Here is a 19325-nt window from a genome sequence, read left to right on the forward strand (position 1 = left end):
TTCAAATTCATACAATGGATTGTTTAAGAATTATCAAAGTGAATATGAAATTTTAAAATTTATGAATATCTACTTGTATCTTGATATGTGCATATTTAACATATCTTTGAATAAGATATGATTTGTGTTAAGTATTAGGGAAAAATAATCCGAAAAATAGAGGAAAAATATAATTAATACCACCATCTTTTAAATAAGTAATTATGTACTTATAAATATTATGTACCGGAATTTACGGTTCTAATTCATGATATATTTCAATGTTTTTTAATTTTATATATTGTCAATTTTGTATTGAACTGTATGTTTTTCTAAGTTATTTATTTTATTCCTACATTGTACTTAACACATTTTTTTAAGTTAAAAATGGTGCGCTCGGTGAGTTGTGCAAACGTGCTTTGTGAGTTCAAAAATCAGTTTAAGGCAGCAAAAGGGGCCAGACGCATTGACACTGCGTTTAGAGAAGATGCTGTAAGTACTGAATTCATTATTTTGGTTTCGTAAGTGGCAAGATAATCATCAAGGTCCTTTTGAAACCTGTCCTAATTAAGAAATTAGTAGATATATTGTTCAAAATTCTGGTGTAAAACTTTGGAAACGGGCCAGTCATTAAGTTGCCATGAATTAACCTTTAGAGTGAATGAAGAGGGCTTAATTGTATTTCGTCATTATGGGGGGCTAAAAAATTGCTTGTAGAACGTTGGCAAAAAATTGTTGATTATTTTGTGGAATAAAAGTTATTTAAAAACTTACCTTATATGTTTTATTTTTTGGGTTAGTGTAAAGAAAAAGGATGAAGAAAGAACGCAACAATTATTTTGTAACAAACAATTTTATTTGGTTTAATTCAATACATCATAGATAAATAAATCGTCATATTAATATTGCACATGATTGAAAAAATGCCTTTGTCAAATGGACGCAATATATGCCATGCCATGATATGATCTGCATTAATTAATAACTATATATGTATAAACTTTGACGTGATAACAAATATGTATGAATATATCTAACATTAAATTGGCTTACAGCTACAACAATAAAAATAACTATATGTACATGATGTAGCTCATTATTCCGTCCATTTAAAATGAAGGCGGTTTGAATGGTTCCACTTAAACATAAGAATAACTAAATAAAATCGGTATTTGATGTGAAAAATGTGAACAAAATTGGCTTAAAGGCGGGTCAACGTCTCGAGAACGAGAAGGAGAACGACAGTCGGATTGAGCCAAGTAAATATCAGAGTCGCACCGACCACCCACCAAATGAGCACAATTGCTGACTGATTGCTGATAACAATTATGGATGGATGGATGGATAGATCGATAAATCGGAGGGATGAACCAATGAACGAATGAATTAAGTAGGGTTGAATAGATTTTTTTTGAGTTTTTCTTAATGGAATTGAACATAGAAGAGACATTACAGTAGTGCAGTGACACGGAAGCCATTTTAAGTTCGGAAAGGTAGGTCTAGGTACCAGGTTAACAAGAAGGCACAAGCAGCGGTTTCTGTCCACCAAAGGGCGAGCAAATCGGAGCAAAAATGGAATTGCGGAATTGTGTTGGCGGTTTGGTGGACAGTGACAGTGAGTGTGTAGTGTAGAATGGCGCAATACCCTGTGAATAGTCGACGAAAATGTACCGGATGCAGCGGCTTTCGGTCATCATACATACGATGCAATGGCTAATCATTTAAACATCGAGGGGTGGGTGTACTTGTATTACTACACAATTAGATACGTACATACTGTCGAGGCACTGTGAGTAAGGCAATCCTACAGTAGTTCAGTGGAGATAGGGTCATCCGCAACTACATGGCGGATACCGAGTTCTTCAAACCCGGCGGACATTCATATAAACTTTAAAACTATGTGCAAGGTTTGTGCACACAACAGTAGATAAAATATATGTATATATTATATAATGTATAATTATATAATTTACTTTGTGTAGGTCAATATACAGAATAGATATATCATACTCTGAAATCACAAATAAATTGAAAAGGCTACAACAATGAACACTCTAGGTTCCATGGGGAAGCAGTACATTTAACATTGAGGGTTGGCTGACTGTAGTCCTATCTGGTCAGGTCAGGTCATTCCCACATATATTATGTATAATCGTAACATGACAACAGTCACCAAAAAACAGCCAATGGACAGAGTACATTCGATCAGGTTGGGGATAAAGCACCAATACATAACAAGAATAGTAATAATAATAATTCATATTAAATGTCCTGCAATGCAAAGAGTCTCAGTATGTTAGTGGCTGCATCTTCGCGCTAAATTAACAAGTGTACATTCTTTAATTAAATAATATACTATGTATCTAAAAACATTTATAAAAAAGACACTAATAATTACAGAAAATAATGGCACTATATATTATGTTTGTTTCTTTTAAGAACAAAATAATGGCGCCAGCACATATCTATATATCATTGACATATGATATGACAATATGCTGTCGCTGACTGAAACCACAGCACACACGCAATACAACGCACCGCACTATCCCATACTAAAAAAATTAATCAAATTTCATCTTCCTTTTCCATTTCCTTTTCCTTTTCTGTCTTGCTTACTCTAACAATATTATTATTGTTCCTTCTTTATGTTCTTTATGTATGAATGTTTCACTTATAAATGACTATAATTGTTTAAGTAATGGGTTCAGTTCGTTAATTGTTCTTACTAGACTCATAGTTTATCACATAGATGATAAAATTGGCATTTGAAACGATGGGCTCCGTATTACACACATCCACACAATGTTATCACTGTGACACCGAGAGTCCCGTGCAGGCAATAAGGCTCACATGGTCCTCGTCGGCCGGTCTAGGTTTGCCAGTCCTGAATCCTCGGACGCTTATGCATCTGTACAGTTTCGTAATCTGTACTACTGCCGCTGGCGCTCCCGCCGCCGTTACCACTACTGGGCGGCCCTCCCGTGCCCGTCGGCGAACCTAAATTTGTTGGGGTCACGCTGCCGGGCGTCGGAGTCATCTGACCAGCAGAACTTGGCCGCGGATGGTGGCTGCTGTGCGTTAAATTAAGGCTTTGTACGTGAGAATGGTGCACTCCCGCCGCACTCAGGTGCGGATGGTGCTCTCTGGGTGGCGATATCGGTTCGCTTTTTATTTTAACGGGCAGCGGCGAACTGGACGTCGGCGGCGGTGTGCTGCTCGACACCGCCAAATGCGGCAGACAACTGGTGTTGTGCGCTAACGACGACGGTATCTGGTGCCCGCTCCATGTCATCGCCAGTCCCATGTCAGATCCAATACTGAAGTCCTGCGCCCCGAACGAAGACAACGAACCGGGATACGACGACAGGCCGGGTGTCTGTAACGCCACCACGGGAGTGTTTAAAGTTGATTGTGTTCGATTGTGCTGAAATTATCACGACAAAACGTCTTGTATCGTATTTTTCACCTTAATTATCGTCTCTTCCTGAAAGGTCTCTACAAAATTCTGTCCATAATTACCGAATGAAAATGACGCAAAGAGTACAGTTTCATTTTCTTCCTCAACTTAACTTGCTTAAACGGTTGCTCCTAAAGACCTTTAGACCCTTAGAAAGCGCCGTATAACAAATTTTATAACGTTGACTCCTTTCCATAAATAAAAAATGAAGAAAAATTGTAATAAATGCATTAACTTTGATCCCTCTATCTCCTAATTATTATTCATGTTAAGATAAGGCGAAACTTGGTGATAGAATTCCGTAGAGACCTTTCGGCGACACCCTGTAAAAGTATACTCACTTCATTATAAGAAACCTCATCCGGATTTATGTTGGGTGCTAGCGGTGCCGGTATAACTACTCGTAAATTGGATCGTGAGACTGGTGAATGTTGTTTCGGATGTTTAGAAGAACTCAATCCGGGTCCGGGACTTGGTCCGGGCGAGGGTGGTCCGCCCATTGGAGACACCGAATTCGGGTAACCGTTACTCATTTCAAGCATCGCGCCACTGGGATAAACTGAGTCTGTTTCTGAAGACGATGGCCTCGGACTAATACTCGTGTGAGCCATTTGCGGACTAGATTGTAGAAGACCAGAATCACTATAGCTTATATTTACTGGAACTGAAACGGGTTGTGAATAGTTCGATGAACTCATGCTGCCCTGAAAAAACGAAAACGAAAGACAATTAGATTCAACTTTAACCAAAAAATCTCTACGGTGAGGCGTCAATATTAATTAATAAAGAAGTCAGCCGTAATAATAAAGAATAATCAATAAAGGGGAATAAATATTTGTCTTAATGTCAAAGTTAATTGTTACAAAATTAACCCTTTCCAATGTTTTGATATATAAAAAGAATAATAAAATTAACCAGCCTATTAATAGAGAGGAAAGTTTTAGCCGCCAATAAACTTTATTGTCGCGATGACAGAGGCAAAGGGATTTTTAGAGTGACTGTACACAGGTGAATATACGCAAAACTCCTAACTTTGCGATTTAAACGAGCCCTCGTCATGGTTACGCGTTTCCGTTTGTGACGTCACTTTGGGACTCGTGCTCTAATAATTTAATAAACTCATTGGATACTGTTTTAAAAATTAAAGACTTTCATTGAGCAATATTCGTTTTCAAGCTGCGAAATGGGGGGCAAATGTAATTCAATTTGGAGTTTCTCTTCCAATCTTCCGTCTTTAACTATGGATTCATCATTGCCGGTATTGATCGTCAAATCGGACTGATCGCAGTGCTAACGTAATTTCCAGGTTTTTATTCAAATTGCACTTTCGTTTTGTACAAGGAAAAACGTTTCTAAATATATTATAAATATAGAGAAATTAAGGAATTATTGTACATTAATGTAATGTAAATTGTAGGAACGCATTAATTATTCGGTAGCCACGATTTTATGTTCTAACTACGTTAACTGACGTATCAGAATAATGACCACAAATTCGTGGCGTCTTGAAATTTATCCAAAAGTTAATTTTAGAACAATGATGAACAGAAATGTATGATGGCGTTGAACGAAGTTTTAAGCAAACATAGAAAATATATTTATAACTTCAATTAACTACGAAATAGTGAGATTTTTGCGCATTTTAATCGTTTGAATTTTATTGTAAATGGAGAATCGTTGTAATAAACGATGTTATATGTGGAAAAAAGAGACGAAATACATTCAAATTAAAGAGTTGACCACGTACAGCATAAAAATACAAATATCCACAGAGAGGAAAACTGGTTAACAAAGTGTTATTGACTGGCAAATAGGCGTATGACTTTTTACGTACCCTTTGTCCGTTGAGTTGGTTCCTTTGTAACATCATTTGAAAATCCTCGTCGATTTTGCTGTATTTGGCTTCGGTACGTGGCGTCAATTGGTAGTCGTTCTCCGGTTCGGGACTGTCGGGACTCATCACTCCGTTCTTATGCTCCTTCTTATTGAGTGCCTGCAAGTGTGAGTGGACCAGCTCATGGAGAAACGCAGCCTCTGGGGGCCAGAGTGCATTCACACAACTCATACACACACTTTCGTCGCATGTCCGTTCGTCGAACGATTAAGAATCAACTCAGAACAAGAAATATTCCAAATATTGTTGTTGAAATGAGTTGTTTGGAATATTGGGTTCTGCGGAAATTCTTAGTTTTGGACATTTGTAGTTATCTAAATGCTACCACACTAACACACACACACAACTAGTTAGGTTTTCAATACTGAAGCAACAACTCGCTTAAATAACAGGCAAATGCATTAATTCGATAACAGTAAAATAAGCGAAACATAAAACGTAAATAGTGTTAGATTTTTACATTATAGTGTATATTAGTTAAAATAGCGATAGTTCCACGATAAGCCCCTCGAACATTGTGGCCCATTGGGTGCCCAATTAATAGCAGTGTGAAGCCCCGAAGTGTAAACCAAAATGTTCGACAGTCTTGCCACGGAATACCCCACAAATATAATAATTAAATAAAAAAGTTATCGTGATTGCATGAGCCAAGTATCGGGCACAGTTGCTGCTGGATTTGATGTACCTCGATAATGTTTTTGTTGGTCAGGGATTCATGTGGCTCATTGTATTCGGTATATTTGAGGAGGACCTTGTCCATATCCGTGCTGGCATACTGGTACAGTTTGTTGCTACTGCTGAAGATTATTAGGGCGATCTCGCAATCGCACAACACCGACAATTCGTACGCCTTCTTCATCACGCCGAATTTTCGTTTGTTGAATGTAACCTGGAAAATGGTGACGTTTATTGTGTTGCCACATGTGATTTATGAACGATTATTTGGTCGTTTCGGTATAGACAATGTACCCGGAGGTAAGTTATGTGTTGTAATTATGTATTTGCAGCTTTGAAACGACAACATTTCTAAATGCACGTGCTTGGCGACTAATGATTGGCGCTAACAATGTAGGTATGTTTTAAGTATTCCCACGGTTATATCACAGCAATGCCCCGATATGCTGAGGTATAATGTTCTACACAATACGTCAGATAAATAATGGAATTTATGCTTGAGTGTAAATAATATTGATAGTTTTTATTCAGGGCACATAGTACTTTTACTTGAAAAAATTCAACTGAAAAAAATATGGAATACACGCCAAACTACAGCAAGAATTACTCGTAAAAAGTTCCCCCAACTGATAACATTTGAAGAGAACAAGATATTAATATCAAATAAATTTTGACATAAGTTAATAATAATGTGCTATATTGCCCTGTATCAAATGGGCACTATATTTTTTTTTTTAATGGAAGGGGTGGTCGTCTCATTTAATTTATTTTTATTCTCTATTCAATACTATATTTCTGGTAAAGATTGGGTGAGTAATAACAAAGCCATGATCACTCATTTAATCCATTAAATAAATTTACAACACAGAAGGCATTTTTCGTTATAGATTTTTACTTGTGAGTCATAGGTTATACATAACCTAACATCTTAACAATCTAACCTAACCTAACCTAACCTAAAAATTTAACCAAACCATATAATTATAATAAAGGAGAACAATGATTAAAATATAAAACCAATGAATACAATCTGTAACAAGTGAATAAAAATATATATTTAAATATTTTCTGAGTCATTTGTTTGTAAACACCTGAAAATTTCTATAAATTTAACGATAATTTAAAAATGTTTAGTTTATTATAGTGTCACTATATAAGACACATAACAAATAAACATAAAATTAAAACAAACAAATATTTTTAATAGCTTACTTTCTACACGTTTACAGTTTTACAAATAGATACGCATAGATTTGCAATATTTAATTGATGTTAATTTTTGATTTAATGATTTTTATTTATGTAGTGCAAAAAAAAATATTCGAAAAAGGTTTGGTGATAAGTAAATATTAATAAATCGATTGGAATAATTGAAACTTTTCAAGTAAAAGTGGAATTTGTATAGGTCTGTTAATGTATATATTAGCATAACGTAATAAAATCGATTATTTTTTACTTGCTTGAAAATAAAAAACCTCACCAATGATGGGAAATTATCATGAATTTTAAAAATTTGTTTATGTTATTATTTCCTCCCCTTTTGATAGGAAATATATTTAAGCTCGATGAAAAATCAATTTAAATAAAAATATGAGTTTTTAAATATATTAATATTAATATTAATATTAATATTAATATTAATATTAATATTAATATTTGACAGTCGTTCAACAACTGAAAGTTTATAAACTTCAGAACGTCTTTAAAAATGTATGAAGTATTGAAATAAAGTATTATTATCATTGGTTATTTTCAATTCTCAATTCAAAAAGGTGCTAGCTGTACATATTATTTTGCATAAAAATGTCACTGATGCATACAAATACAAAAATCAATCGACCCAGCTTGATTTGTTTAACAAATCTAAACAAAAACATATGAAGTGACTTATTCAATTAATAATGATCTGTCACTCCTTAATTAAATTATGTTGTTTTGATGTTATTTTATTGTATATTTCGATGGAATAAAAATTACGACTGGAAAAAAATATTTTATAGTATTATTCCAATAAATTTATCATGAATTCCCTTCATAGTTTCATTTATAACTAAAATCTCAAAAAAAAGAATAATTGTTGAGGTATCAAATTTTTTTATAAATGTATTAAAATATAAAATTATAATTATATGTATTTCCACATTTTTAAGTTCTACTGATTTTGAAATAAAATCGTTTAGCTCAACATAATATTCAAATTTCTCACATAACAGACCAACTTAATCTTTGAGTTATTTTTTACGATATTTCCTGAATATGTGTGAAGACACCCTAACATATTGGGGTAGTTTAAGATGAACGTATTTCCGCCGAACTGATGTTTGACGTACATATTATTTCAGGAGGTTCTGCGTTTCAGTAGCTCTATCTCATGTTGTTTACGAACAGTAAAGGGAGATAGAATAATCGTTTTAAATCTTGCTGGAATAATCCGCCTACAGAGATCGCAGAGAGATTGTCGATTAATGTTTTACCACCGCCAGATATTTTTTTGGAAAACTCCACCAACGTGTATTTTATAAAAAATTATGTTTTCTTTAGTTTTTAACAATATTTTTCTGTTTATTTTGGTCAGTGTCAGTTTAATCTGATTTGAACGAATTTTGAGCAACTTTTATACATTATCTTCCTCTTAGCCCTGTGAGTGAACTCTTACGATACATGTGGAATACTCTAAAACATCCCAACACGTTGGGATGGTTTAAGATGAACGTGTTTCCGCCTAACAGTCAACTGATGTCTGGCCTGTATATTTTATTTCACGAGGTACTGCGTTACAGTAGCTGTAACTCACGTTGTCGAGTCTGAACTGTAAGGGATGATTCAATAATCGTTTCGCTTGCTGAAATAATTCCCGTGTGGAGATTGCAAGGAGATTATTGTATTACGTGTCTTACCACCCAGTTATTTTTTGGCAATCGACTTACCTGTCGGTTCCGTTCGTCGGTGATTCTAGATATTTGTATTTTTTTGCGACCCATGGCAGCAATTTTGAAGATCTAAATTGGAAACCCGTTGCGTGTGTGCCGTTTAATCGCTACCAGCGACGTTTTAAACTTCAAAATCAACTTCTCCAACAAATATAAATGACTATCTGTAAAAAAAATGAAGAATGAAATTAGATATGTCTTTAAATAAACAATTAACGTGACATAACTGATTCAACGTATTTTAAGAGGCGTCACCAATGTTATAAATTTTTAAAGGTCATCAACGATTTTTAAAAATTCGAAAATGGTGCAGAAAAATTTTAAACTAAAACGTGAAAATTTTGATTTAAAATTTTTGGTGAAAATAATTTCTGTCATTAGAAAATTTATTATATTATTTAAATGTTATTTCTCTGCACCACACTAATTAAAACGTTTATAAATTATTTTAAACACGTTTTTTGGGTCTAATAATCAAATAACAATAAAACGTAAGTAAAGTACTTACATCACATAATATTTAAAACGTTGGTCATAAATGAAATAAATAATTATTAATTAATCAACCCACGTAAAACTTAAAACAGTAGTGCGTCCTGAAAACGTTTTAAAATATAAGTTGTCGCCAATATGAGAATGTAAAATGTGTGACACTACCCTCGCGTAGAATTGTAGTTATTAGTCTCATAAACACAAGTCTGTTGGTCCAAATGGCCATGTTTTGAACAGATGTTTCAGCATAACTGAATGTTGAAATGTGAATGAAATACAACCGGGTAAAATACATAATCCGTTAATATTTCAACATAATTTCATTTTAAAATTTCAATATTAAATTGATGTTTGTAATAATAATTGGAGGTATTATTGTAAGTTGAATAAATAAACCATTCGTTTCATATAATATTGGGTAATATAGATTAAATAAACGAATAAACGAATTGGTCCAATTGTTCTTGTACCATAATATAATTGAACATGTGCACCAAGACGCGATTTAACAGATAGAATTCCCCATTCGTCGGGGACACAAACGAATCTCCTCCACATGATTAAAAAGATTATGGATGAAACAGGCCACCCGCAAACACAGTGACCTGATTTGGTTCGGGGTAGTTGTGGATCGATTGTCGGGGGGCGAAATTGAACAAGGCCGGCGCGTGTAACGTGTAGGAGGCAGAAAAGTCCTCGCAAACACCGACTTCCATAATATAACCCGGTTGTGTGTGTGTGTGTATTTGTGTGTGTGTGTGAGCCGCCAAGCACTGGCGGAAGTTTTCACCTGGTTAAGGTGGCTTACCAACTTTTAATTAATTGAAAGTACCACAACAAACGAAAATTATTAAATTATCGTAAAAATAGAAGCGGCATACTATTTTTAATAAGTCGATAAAAGCATTGTTACTAAATATAGTCACAAACACTACAGAAAATAAATTTAGTTACGTGTGTTTGTTTTTATTTAAAAATAGCAGGTTCGCTTTCATTGAGGAATTTACTGTTTTTTTTTGTGATTAACCTAAAGTACCCAAGATACTCGTGTCCAATAAAAATGTCACGAATACCTTCCTTTGGAAGTAGTGGATAAAAGAATAAATTTACATGTTCAGATGAATAATAATAAGAGAGAAAGGTTAAAGTGAAGTGAACAAAAATAAAAATAAAAAAATAAAATGAAAATTAGCATAGATAAGGAACTTACCTAGTGGTTAAAAGACTAGGTCCAATTGCACATAACTTTAGCAAAATAGATAATGTCAAGGAGAGAGAGTACGAGTGATCAGGGAGTGAAGAAAAAATGAAAACGGGCACTGTCACTGAATAAGTAATAAATGAGGGGGTCAACGCGGGATGATAACACTGCTACCGTTTTGTGCGTGGCGCCGTTAACACGTAACACAAGGGCCCGACGACGGCGACGACGACTACGACGACGACGACGACGACGACGATAGGTGTTGAGCGTCTGAAATACGGATATTCAGTAACTGCGGTCGCTCTCCGGACTGGGGAAGATTCACCGCGCACCACGCGAGCAAACTACTGCCCGAGTCCCAGCACTAGACCAGTAGACCCGTGCCAAGCTCTGAGATGATACGTTGATACCCGCCACTCGAGATGGCCTAACATTGGTCGATATGCGCCCACGACGTCACGACGCTCCGACCAATCGCCACCCGTGAACGTATTTACGCCGTTCAGTCAGCTGGCGCGGGTAACTTGGACGCGTGGGGTAGAACCTCACTCTACCAGCATCTTCCCGTAACCCGTGTGTCCGTCCGTCGCTTCGCCTCGTTCCCGGCAATGACGGCGCACTCCTCCTCGCCGCCTCGCCGCCTCGCCGCCTCGAACGCCTCGAACGCCTCGTTGCTCTTCCTGCCCGACACCTATCGGTTTCACCTTTCCGCCACTCCGGTTCGGCGGATCAATTTCTTTTTATCTTTTTTTACTCATTATCCCCCGATTTCTACATTTACAATTTGTTATTGTTGGCCCGTACGCCACTGGTCACGTGTACGTGGCAGAAGCAACAGACTGTCAACGGCAAGTTTTCTGCCCGTATCGCGGCGCTTTTAAGCTGAAATCTTGGCGAGTTTCGATTTTAATTAAATTTTAGCCGCAGGTTTCGAAGCAATTTCCGCAAAGTATATATAATGATGTGACTGACGAACGTTATTGAAGGTAGTTTACGGTGACGTTCGGTGTGGTTAAATGAAATTATGGTGGATGCGCCGAACTTAGGCTCGAATTAATTTTGACACGTGCGACTAAATTATTCTAAAATTGGAAATCTAAATACTGTTTAATCATTTCTTGATTTATGAAACATTTTCTTAACATTTCATCTTAAAATTGTTTTATAGTAATAAATAATTTTACAGTATAATTTTGAAATTCAATATTTTATTTGCATGCTTAGACAATTGACGATATATATTAAAATTATAAAAGATTATGTGTTTATAATTGCACATAAATTGTTATAAAATGACGAACTGATCTTAACTTATTTAACATTTTTGTAATAGATTTGAAACTATTCTATATTAATTTAGGAAATATAAAAAATATTAAAAATTGGACATATATATATAAATAATACTGAAATAAATAATTAAGAATATTAATTAAATATAAACTTACAAACAGCTAAAATTAAAACTTTTTGAAAATCTTTTCTGATTTATTACTTAAGCGGAGAATCTAGGAAACAAGAAAAGTATTAAAAAATACATATTTTTTAAAATAATGCTGAAATAAATATTAAAATTGAAAATAGAAGATAAATTAAGAATATTGATTAAATATAAGCTAAAATTAAAACTTAAAAAAAAAATTCTGATTTATTATTTAAACAGAGTATTAATTAGTTGTAATTAATTTGAAACTGTACATGTAAAAACTAAAACAAAACATTTTCTTACAGAAATAAATATTGAAGTTAAAAATAGAAGATATCAAGAGAATTAATTCATATTTATTACTGGTAAAAACAGCTGAAATTGAATATCTTTGCGATTTTTTTATTCTTTAATTATACTGATTATTGATTAGTTTAAAATAAAAATTGGACTTTTTTTATTTTCTTATGTCAACTAAATATTGAAGTTAAAAATAAATGATACATCAAAAGAATTTATTCATACATTTTACTGCTGAAGTATAAATTTTACACCTGAACTTCTTTTGAAAATCTCTTTTTTATTCTTTAACCAGATAGATAGATTATTAATTAGTTGTAATTAACTGAAATATGTATAAAATTCAAGAAATTGTTAAATCCACATTAATCCAAAATAAATAAAAAATTAATATATATTTTTTACTGCTGAAATGTAAATTTGGAAACAGCTGAAGCTGAAACTTTGTTTGAAATTACTTATAATTCTATTGAAACTACATAAAAATTACAAAATTAAAGTTAAATCCACATTGGATAATTTTTTACAGGTGAATATACACAAACAAACATTGAAATCATCTCACTGAAATAAACATCGAAGTTAAAAATAAAAAATAAATGAAGGCCAAAAATTAAACTATATTTTATCCAAGTGAAAGAACTAAGAATATTTTTTTATATTTAAATAATAAAAATTAGCTCCTTATAGGATCAGTTAAGTTGAAATGAATTAAACAAATATGTCAAGAATATATTTTATTTTTTGACAATAAGACTTTGTTTGTGACAGTTCCTTAATAGATTTTCCACATTTTATAATGGTTTTATCATTTATACTTTTTAATTTTAATTCTCCTAATGTTGAATAAAGTTAATTTGCATAAATCTAACTATGAAAATACCATTAAGGAAAACTAGGCAGAATATTGTTGAAGTAACATTAAAAATACGAAAACAATTCAATGTGTTTGTCACAAAATAGATTACATCATTACGACATTATATAATTATTTTATTATATTGTTGAAGTAATAAAAAATTTATTTGTTTTTAACCATTGCAATTAAAGAATGTAGTAGTTAATGTGTGTGGACAATCGCTAATAGTATTACATTTGTTCGTGGCGTGTACTGGATTTGATACTAAGCCAAAGTGTGAATTAATTATTATTACAACAATAGTTGTAAAATATTTATTAAAAATTTTATTAAATTCAATTTTCTATTTGGTATCAATAACAGATGAAATTGGAAAATTACCAATATAAGACCTTATGCCTCTATTTACCAAATATTACAAGATTATTCACTATATCAGTGAGTAATGCATGGAAAGTTTTGGAAAGGATCCAAATGTTTAAAAGAGGTTCAGACAAGCAGTGTTGCCATTTGGTTTTGTTAACAAAGAATATCATCGTTTCAATTTTCTTACTTACAATGAATATTTCAATCAACCACCTTTTTATTTCTATTTTTTTATTATTAATTTAAACATTTATAATGCATATTTTTATATTTAATTTGATTCACAACTATAAAATTAATTATTTTGAATATTGCAGGTTTCCATTTAGATTATAGTTTTATTTATTTTGCTAAACAATGCTTATCGTTTCTAAGTAATACTGTAGTCAACATTATTTGTAACTATAAAAAGTAATTTAGTACATATTATGTAGCAAACTACTGAAAATTATTAGAAACATGTAACAACTTCTAAAGTACAAATTTTGTAGAAAAATGCCCAGACACGTCTATTTTTAATTATAATTTAAAACTTCAAAACCGTTCTAGGCCACCTTAATTTTTTAATGAGAGTCTACCACAAATGATACTCAATTTAAATTACTTTTCAGTGATATGAAAAAGTAATAAACAATCGAAGAAGTATATTGATTAAATGCACGTCAATTATAGTGTCCTATTTTGTTTCACTTATATTGGGAGTATTATTTTAATTCTTATATGATGTCTAGGAAAACTCTTTCAAATATAATCAAAATTTTATCTTCCATAAAAGTTAATAATTAAATTTTATTTTTTATTAAAAGAAGGGGAGGAACTATTTGACAGAAAATTGCAATTAAAGGACACGCAATAAAATAAAACTAATAAAAAGTAATTTTTGTTGATTATGCAAAAACACTTTAAGCAAGTGTTAAAAGTAAGTACCGTTTTCATGTATACAGAGATTAACACGTCGAAGAAAACTAAAGTATTTAAAACGTTAACTGAATCTTGAATACATCTTCATAATTCATCTTCTGAATTTATGGATCTGGAGTAAACAATAGTAAGGTATATAAAATATTTAGTTTGAAAAACAAGTTAATGTCACTTCAGATTAAATCGGAACGGAATATTAAAATAGTTTAGAAAAGTCTGACTGATATTTTTTTTTAGTTTATCATGATCTTTAATGAAAGAGATCAAATCACCCCGTATATATATTTATCAGGTCCATATTTACTTATTAATTTTATATATTCGGAGAAGTTAATCTGAAGTAATTGCTAATAAAAAGTATATTTAGACATAATTATATAATTGTTAGTAAAATTTTTACCTTTGGTAACATTAACATTAAAATTACTTCATTCTTCATGTATTTTTCCAATAAATCATATCGAAGTGTTTTGTGTAATGAAATGTTGAACTGCAGTCATAGTTAAATAAAAAAGTACATTTAGACCTGATAAGATTTAATATGTTAGTTATAATTTTATGTTTATTGACAGGTTATTGCAACTAAAATGCTGATAATAACAAATTAATCAGTACTACTGAAATTTTACGATCCATTGTGATTTTAAAACCCGTTCTGAAATGCTCTACTTAATACTGATTGAATCAGGAATTTTATGTTCGAACTGTCCCACTAATGAAAAATCTTAATCAAACCTACCCCGGGTCATTTTTTAAAGTAATTTTTTAACATATTGATATTAAAAAGTATAGGGTTGCCTCCAAAAAGTGTGAATTTTGCCACAAATTCTCGAGATGAAAATAAATCAATCAATTTACCTTATCTTACTTTAGTACAAAATATGACAATTAGGGAGGTACAGGGCGTCAAAGTTAATCATTTATTTTCATTATTTTTTATGTGATATTCTAAAATCAATGGTTTAGTCCAGATCCATAAATACCGAAGACGAATTATGGAGAGGTATTCAAGAGTCAGTTAACATCTTAAATCACATTTTCTCACTTTTATTTTATCACGTGTCTTAACCTAACTAAGAAAAACTAAATCAAAGGTGAGTTATTTGTCGACAAAAAAGACGTTCCGCTTCTTCATGACAACGTAAGGCCTCATGTCACCTTAGGGCCCCACAGGAAGCTTAAACGGGAAGTTCTTCCTCATCCATCAAAATCACAGTCCAGACATTTCTCCAAGTGTGAATTTTGATCTTTTCTTCGGTACTAAGAATCAAGATTTTTTCTTTTTGTGGCTTTAAAAATTTTCCGGTACCTAATATTTGTATTTCTGTTTCAATAGTGCGTGTGCATGAAGTACTGTCATCTAGACTTATCTAATCTGAAATGTTTAATTCGCACATTGCACTTTAAATTAACAAATAAAAAAGTGTTATCAAAATATAAAACAGTTTTTTAATGTGCTGTCAAATTATAGTTTCCAAGTGGCTTGAGCAAAACACATCAAATATATTATTTCCTTTTTGGTTAATTTATGTATGAATGTAGTAGGACATCAACTAATTTTATGTTTGAATGTATCATTAATGTTTACGTATCATTCATAGTTTCATTTTAATCCATATATGTATGTATGCGAATATATTAATGTTCTCTCATGTATAACGTATATGTATGTTGACTGTTAGTTTTCATATATTTACATGTGATAAGAAAATAGATAAACAAGGTACCATGCATTTTATTTTACCTTGCATCCAATGGACACTAGTACTTACCTTATACAGAGTTCGAAGGGTGGTAATGTAAATTTACATTTTTTTCTTTTCACACATTTATCACAGTGATATAATTAACACACCACTTAAAAAACAACAACTGACATTCCTTTGTATCTTTGGTTTGCAATAAAATCAACCTTATTTGACTATCAAGTAGTCATCTGTAGATAAGATTTGACAAAATCTCAAGATACAATACATTTAAAATAATAAGATAAGTGTTATCTGTTAATAACGCGTTATATAAAATACACCAAATTTGAATAATAAAAATTGTACACAATTGAAATAAAAAACATTAATAAAATCAAAACAAATTGTTTTGAGAAAAATTGTAAGTTCAGGTCAACGACACAGACTAGATTTTTACATCATTGTCATGGGTCAGAAGAAGTAAGATGAGACATTTATACCGGATATCCTTTAAGACGGCACGTTTACAGCTGTTAAGTCACCCTTAAGTTACTTTTCCCTCCGTATGCTTACAGACTGATTCGCTGTGAAAATGGGATGATGAAAAACTTAAATTGAAATTTAAAAAGTTCTTGTTTGACACAATGAATGTAATAAAAAAGAACAGCAGAGAAATTTGCATGAAAAAGTTATAATGGTATGAAAAGGGAATTAACAGAAATATTTACCATAAAAGAGTTTAACAACATGTTTTATTAGATATATTATTTTATTATCTATTTAATTACTTAAATTTAACACCATTGTTTATAAAAACAAATGGTTAAAATTATCATCAGTTTTAATGTTCATAAATCTGCAAAGCCATAAAGGTAAAATTCTACGGCATAAATGGAAAGGTATAAAACATTTCTGCTACCTCGTATTTTACCTACTAAATTATTTATTATATATATTATTCCTACTTTTATCTGTTACGATATTTCCATCCTAATTGTAAGGTTTAAAAATTTATCTAATTTAATTGAATTTTGCATGAAAAGTCTCTAGATACTTTAGAAATCTGAATTTTATTTTATTTTTTACATTAAAATATGTACAGTCAAAAATTTCTAGTATTTAATTTTTGTATTTCAAATATCTAATATAATTTAATTTTAAAAATCTCGAAATTCAGATATCTTTAATTAAACTGGATCTCACACAAAGGGAAGAAACTTAATCATAATTGAAGAGACTGTCTAATTAAAAAAATATTATTTTATTAATTACATAAAGAATTTTTAATTTTAAAATTCTCAAAATTTAGATTTATCTAATTTAATTGGGTCTCAGATGAAGAGAAGAAATCCAACTAAAGTTGAAAAGACTCTCAAATTTTAAAAAAATTGTTTATTTTATTAATTTCATAAAAAATTGAATTTATATATTTCAATTTATCTAAATTAATTGGATTTCATTTGAAGAGAAGAAAGAACCCTAACCATAGTTGGGAAGACTTGAATTTTAAAAATCCATATTTTTAAATTAAAAGGGGATTATTATAAATTTATATTTTATTAATTACCTAAAGAAAAATGATTTTAAATAAAATTTCAATTTTCAAATTCTCAAAATTTAGATTTATATAATTTAACTGGATCTCAGGTGAAGGGAAGAAACCCAACCAAAGTTGAAAAGACCCACAAATTTAAAAAAATGTTTATTTTATTAATTACACAAAAAAATTGAATTTATATATACTTCAATATTTCAATTTCAATTTTTCTAATTTAATTGGATCTGAAGATTCATGAAGAGAAGAAAGAAACTTAATCGTAGTTGGGAAAATTTGAATTTTAAAGATCCATATTTTTAAATTATAATTATTATAAATTTATATAGAACTACATTAATGGGAAAAATATAATAAATAATTCAATTTAAGTGAGGTCCTCCAAACATTTTTGTTAAGGCATGTTTGCTTCATCTTATAACTAAATTTTATTATTTAAGTTATCAAAGTAAGATGCAGTTTAACTTAAATAAACTTTGATTATTAACTTACTTTTAATTGTAAGGCTACTGCATTATCTGAAACAATAAAGTTATTTAAATTACTGGACTAACATTCAATTGAGTAACTTAATATTAATAATTCTGAAGTAGAATGGAATTGATTAATCGATTTTGAAGTCGTCATTCACGTTAGACCTAAAAAAAAGCACACAGAAATGAGTAATGCAACGACATTAATGTAAATCATATAATCAATCGTGGACAAATAAACCCGATACTCCTCCACTTTATCGGAAAGCAAAAAGGAAGAAAAGCCACGGGTACAGTACATCCAAGGTGGGTTCGTACCTCATCCGAAAGCACATTTCCCATGACATAAAGCGACGGACGGCGTCGCGACGTTCCGTGCGGAACCGACCGTCTCCCACTACATCAGCATCTCAGACGTGAAGGGAAAATAAATGTGGAACGGAGAGGCTGGACCGTCCCCGTTTCCCCGCCGTTACATGAGAGCCTCCAGAGTGTGCACGTGTTTTCCACAGTCCCCGCACGTCTCGTCACGACACTCGAAAGCCCGGCTGCTCACAATGTGACGAAATGTGGAAACGCACGACTTTTTTAACGAATTTACTTTCCAAGGTTCGCACACACACACACACACACAGTAACGGTCTGTGTAATTTACAACTTTTTAAAAGCTTCAAACACTGATGTAACTCTGAAAAGCTCCGGTATATTTGAGTGGAGTTCAGTTTAAGGCGTTTCACCCCTTTCTTTGTTACCCCCAAAAACGACGAATTATTAGATTAGAACTTTGATAAGGTGGTGCTTTCACTTTACAGTTACTTCCCCCTAGAATTTTCCTAAAGAAATTATATACATTTTACTTTTAAGCCCCTTTTTGGATAACGATTATAAAAAACTAAACTGATGTAGGTGGAAATAAATGTAATAAAATCTTTTCCTTGAAATTCTCATTTAAAATAAAATTTAATATTTTCACTTAACTTTATAATACAAAAGTAAAAAATATTCTAATTAGTGTATCCTCCCACGTGAAGCATAATATCAGTGTTTGGAAACAAATTGTCTTCTGAGCTTTTATAGACACATAATAAATAATAATAAACTTT

General features: G+C 31.8%; 1 protein-coding gene across 18 annotated transcripts in view; it reads right to left on the bottom strand.

Annotated features, from left to right (window-relative positions):
* Positions 1 to 813: 813 nt before the first annotated feature.
* LOC109599633 (myocyte-specific enhancer factor 2) overlaps positions 814 to 19325 on the bottom strand; it is a 78627-nt gene continuing 60115 nt past the window's right edge. For 10 of the 18 annotated variants that reach the window (XM_049961723.1, XM_049961726.1, XM_020015758.2 and 7 more), the window contains 6 exons: positions 18242 to 18267; positions 8936 to 9102; positions 6019 to 6222; positions 5274 to 5432; positions 3781 to 4143; positions 814 to 3406 (listed from right to left, as the gene is read on the bottom strand). In XM_049961723.1, coding sequence (XP_049817680.1) covers positions 2852 to 3406; positions 3781 to 4143; positions 5274 to 5432; positions 6019 to 6222; positions 8936 to 8989 — 1335 coding nt within the window. In that variant the 5' untranslated portion in view covers positions 8990 to 9102; positions 18242 to 18267 and the 3' untranslated portion in view covers positions 814 to 2851. Of the gene's footprint in view, positions 3407 to 3780; positions 4144 to 5273; positions 5433 to 6018; positions 6223 to 8935; positions 9103 to 10640; positions 11088 to 18241; positions 18268 to 19325 lie in introns of those variants that run through there. The other 8 variants (XM_049961731.1, XM_049961728.1, XM_049961729.1 and 5 more) reach the window with 3 other exon arrangements.

Source organism: Aethina tumida, chromosome 1 (genome assembly GCF_024364675.1).
Source record: "Aethina tumida isolate Nest 87 chromosome 1, icAetTumi1.1, whole genome shotgun sequence".
Taxonomy (NCBI): domain Eukaryota; kingdom Metazoa; phylum Arthropoda; class Insecta; order Coleoptera; family Nitidulidae; genus Aethina; species Aethina tumida.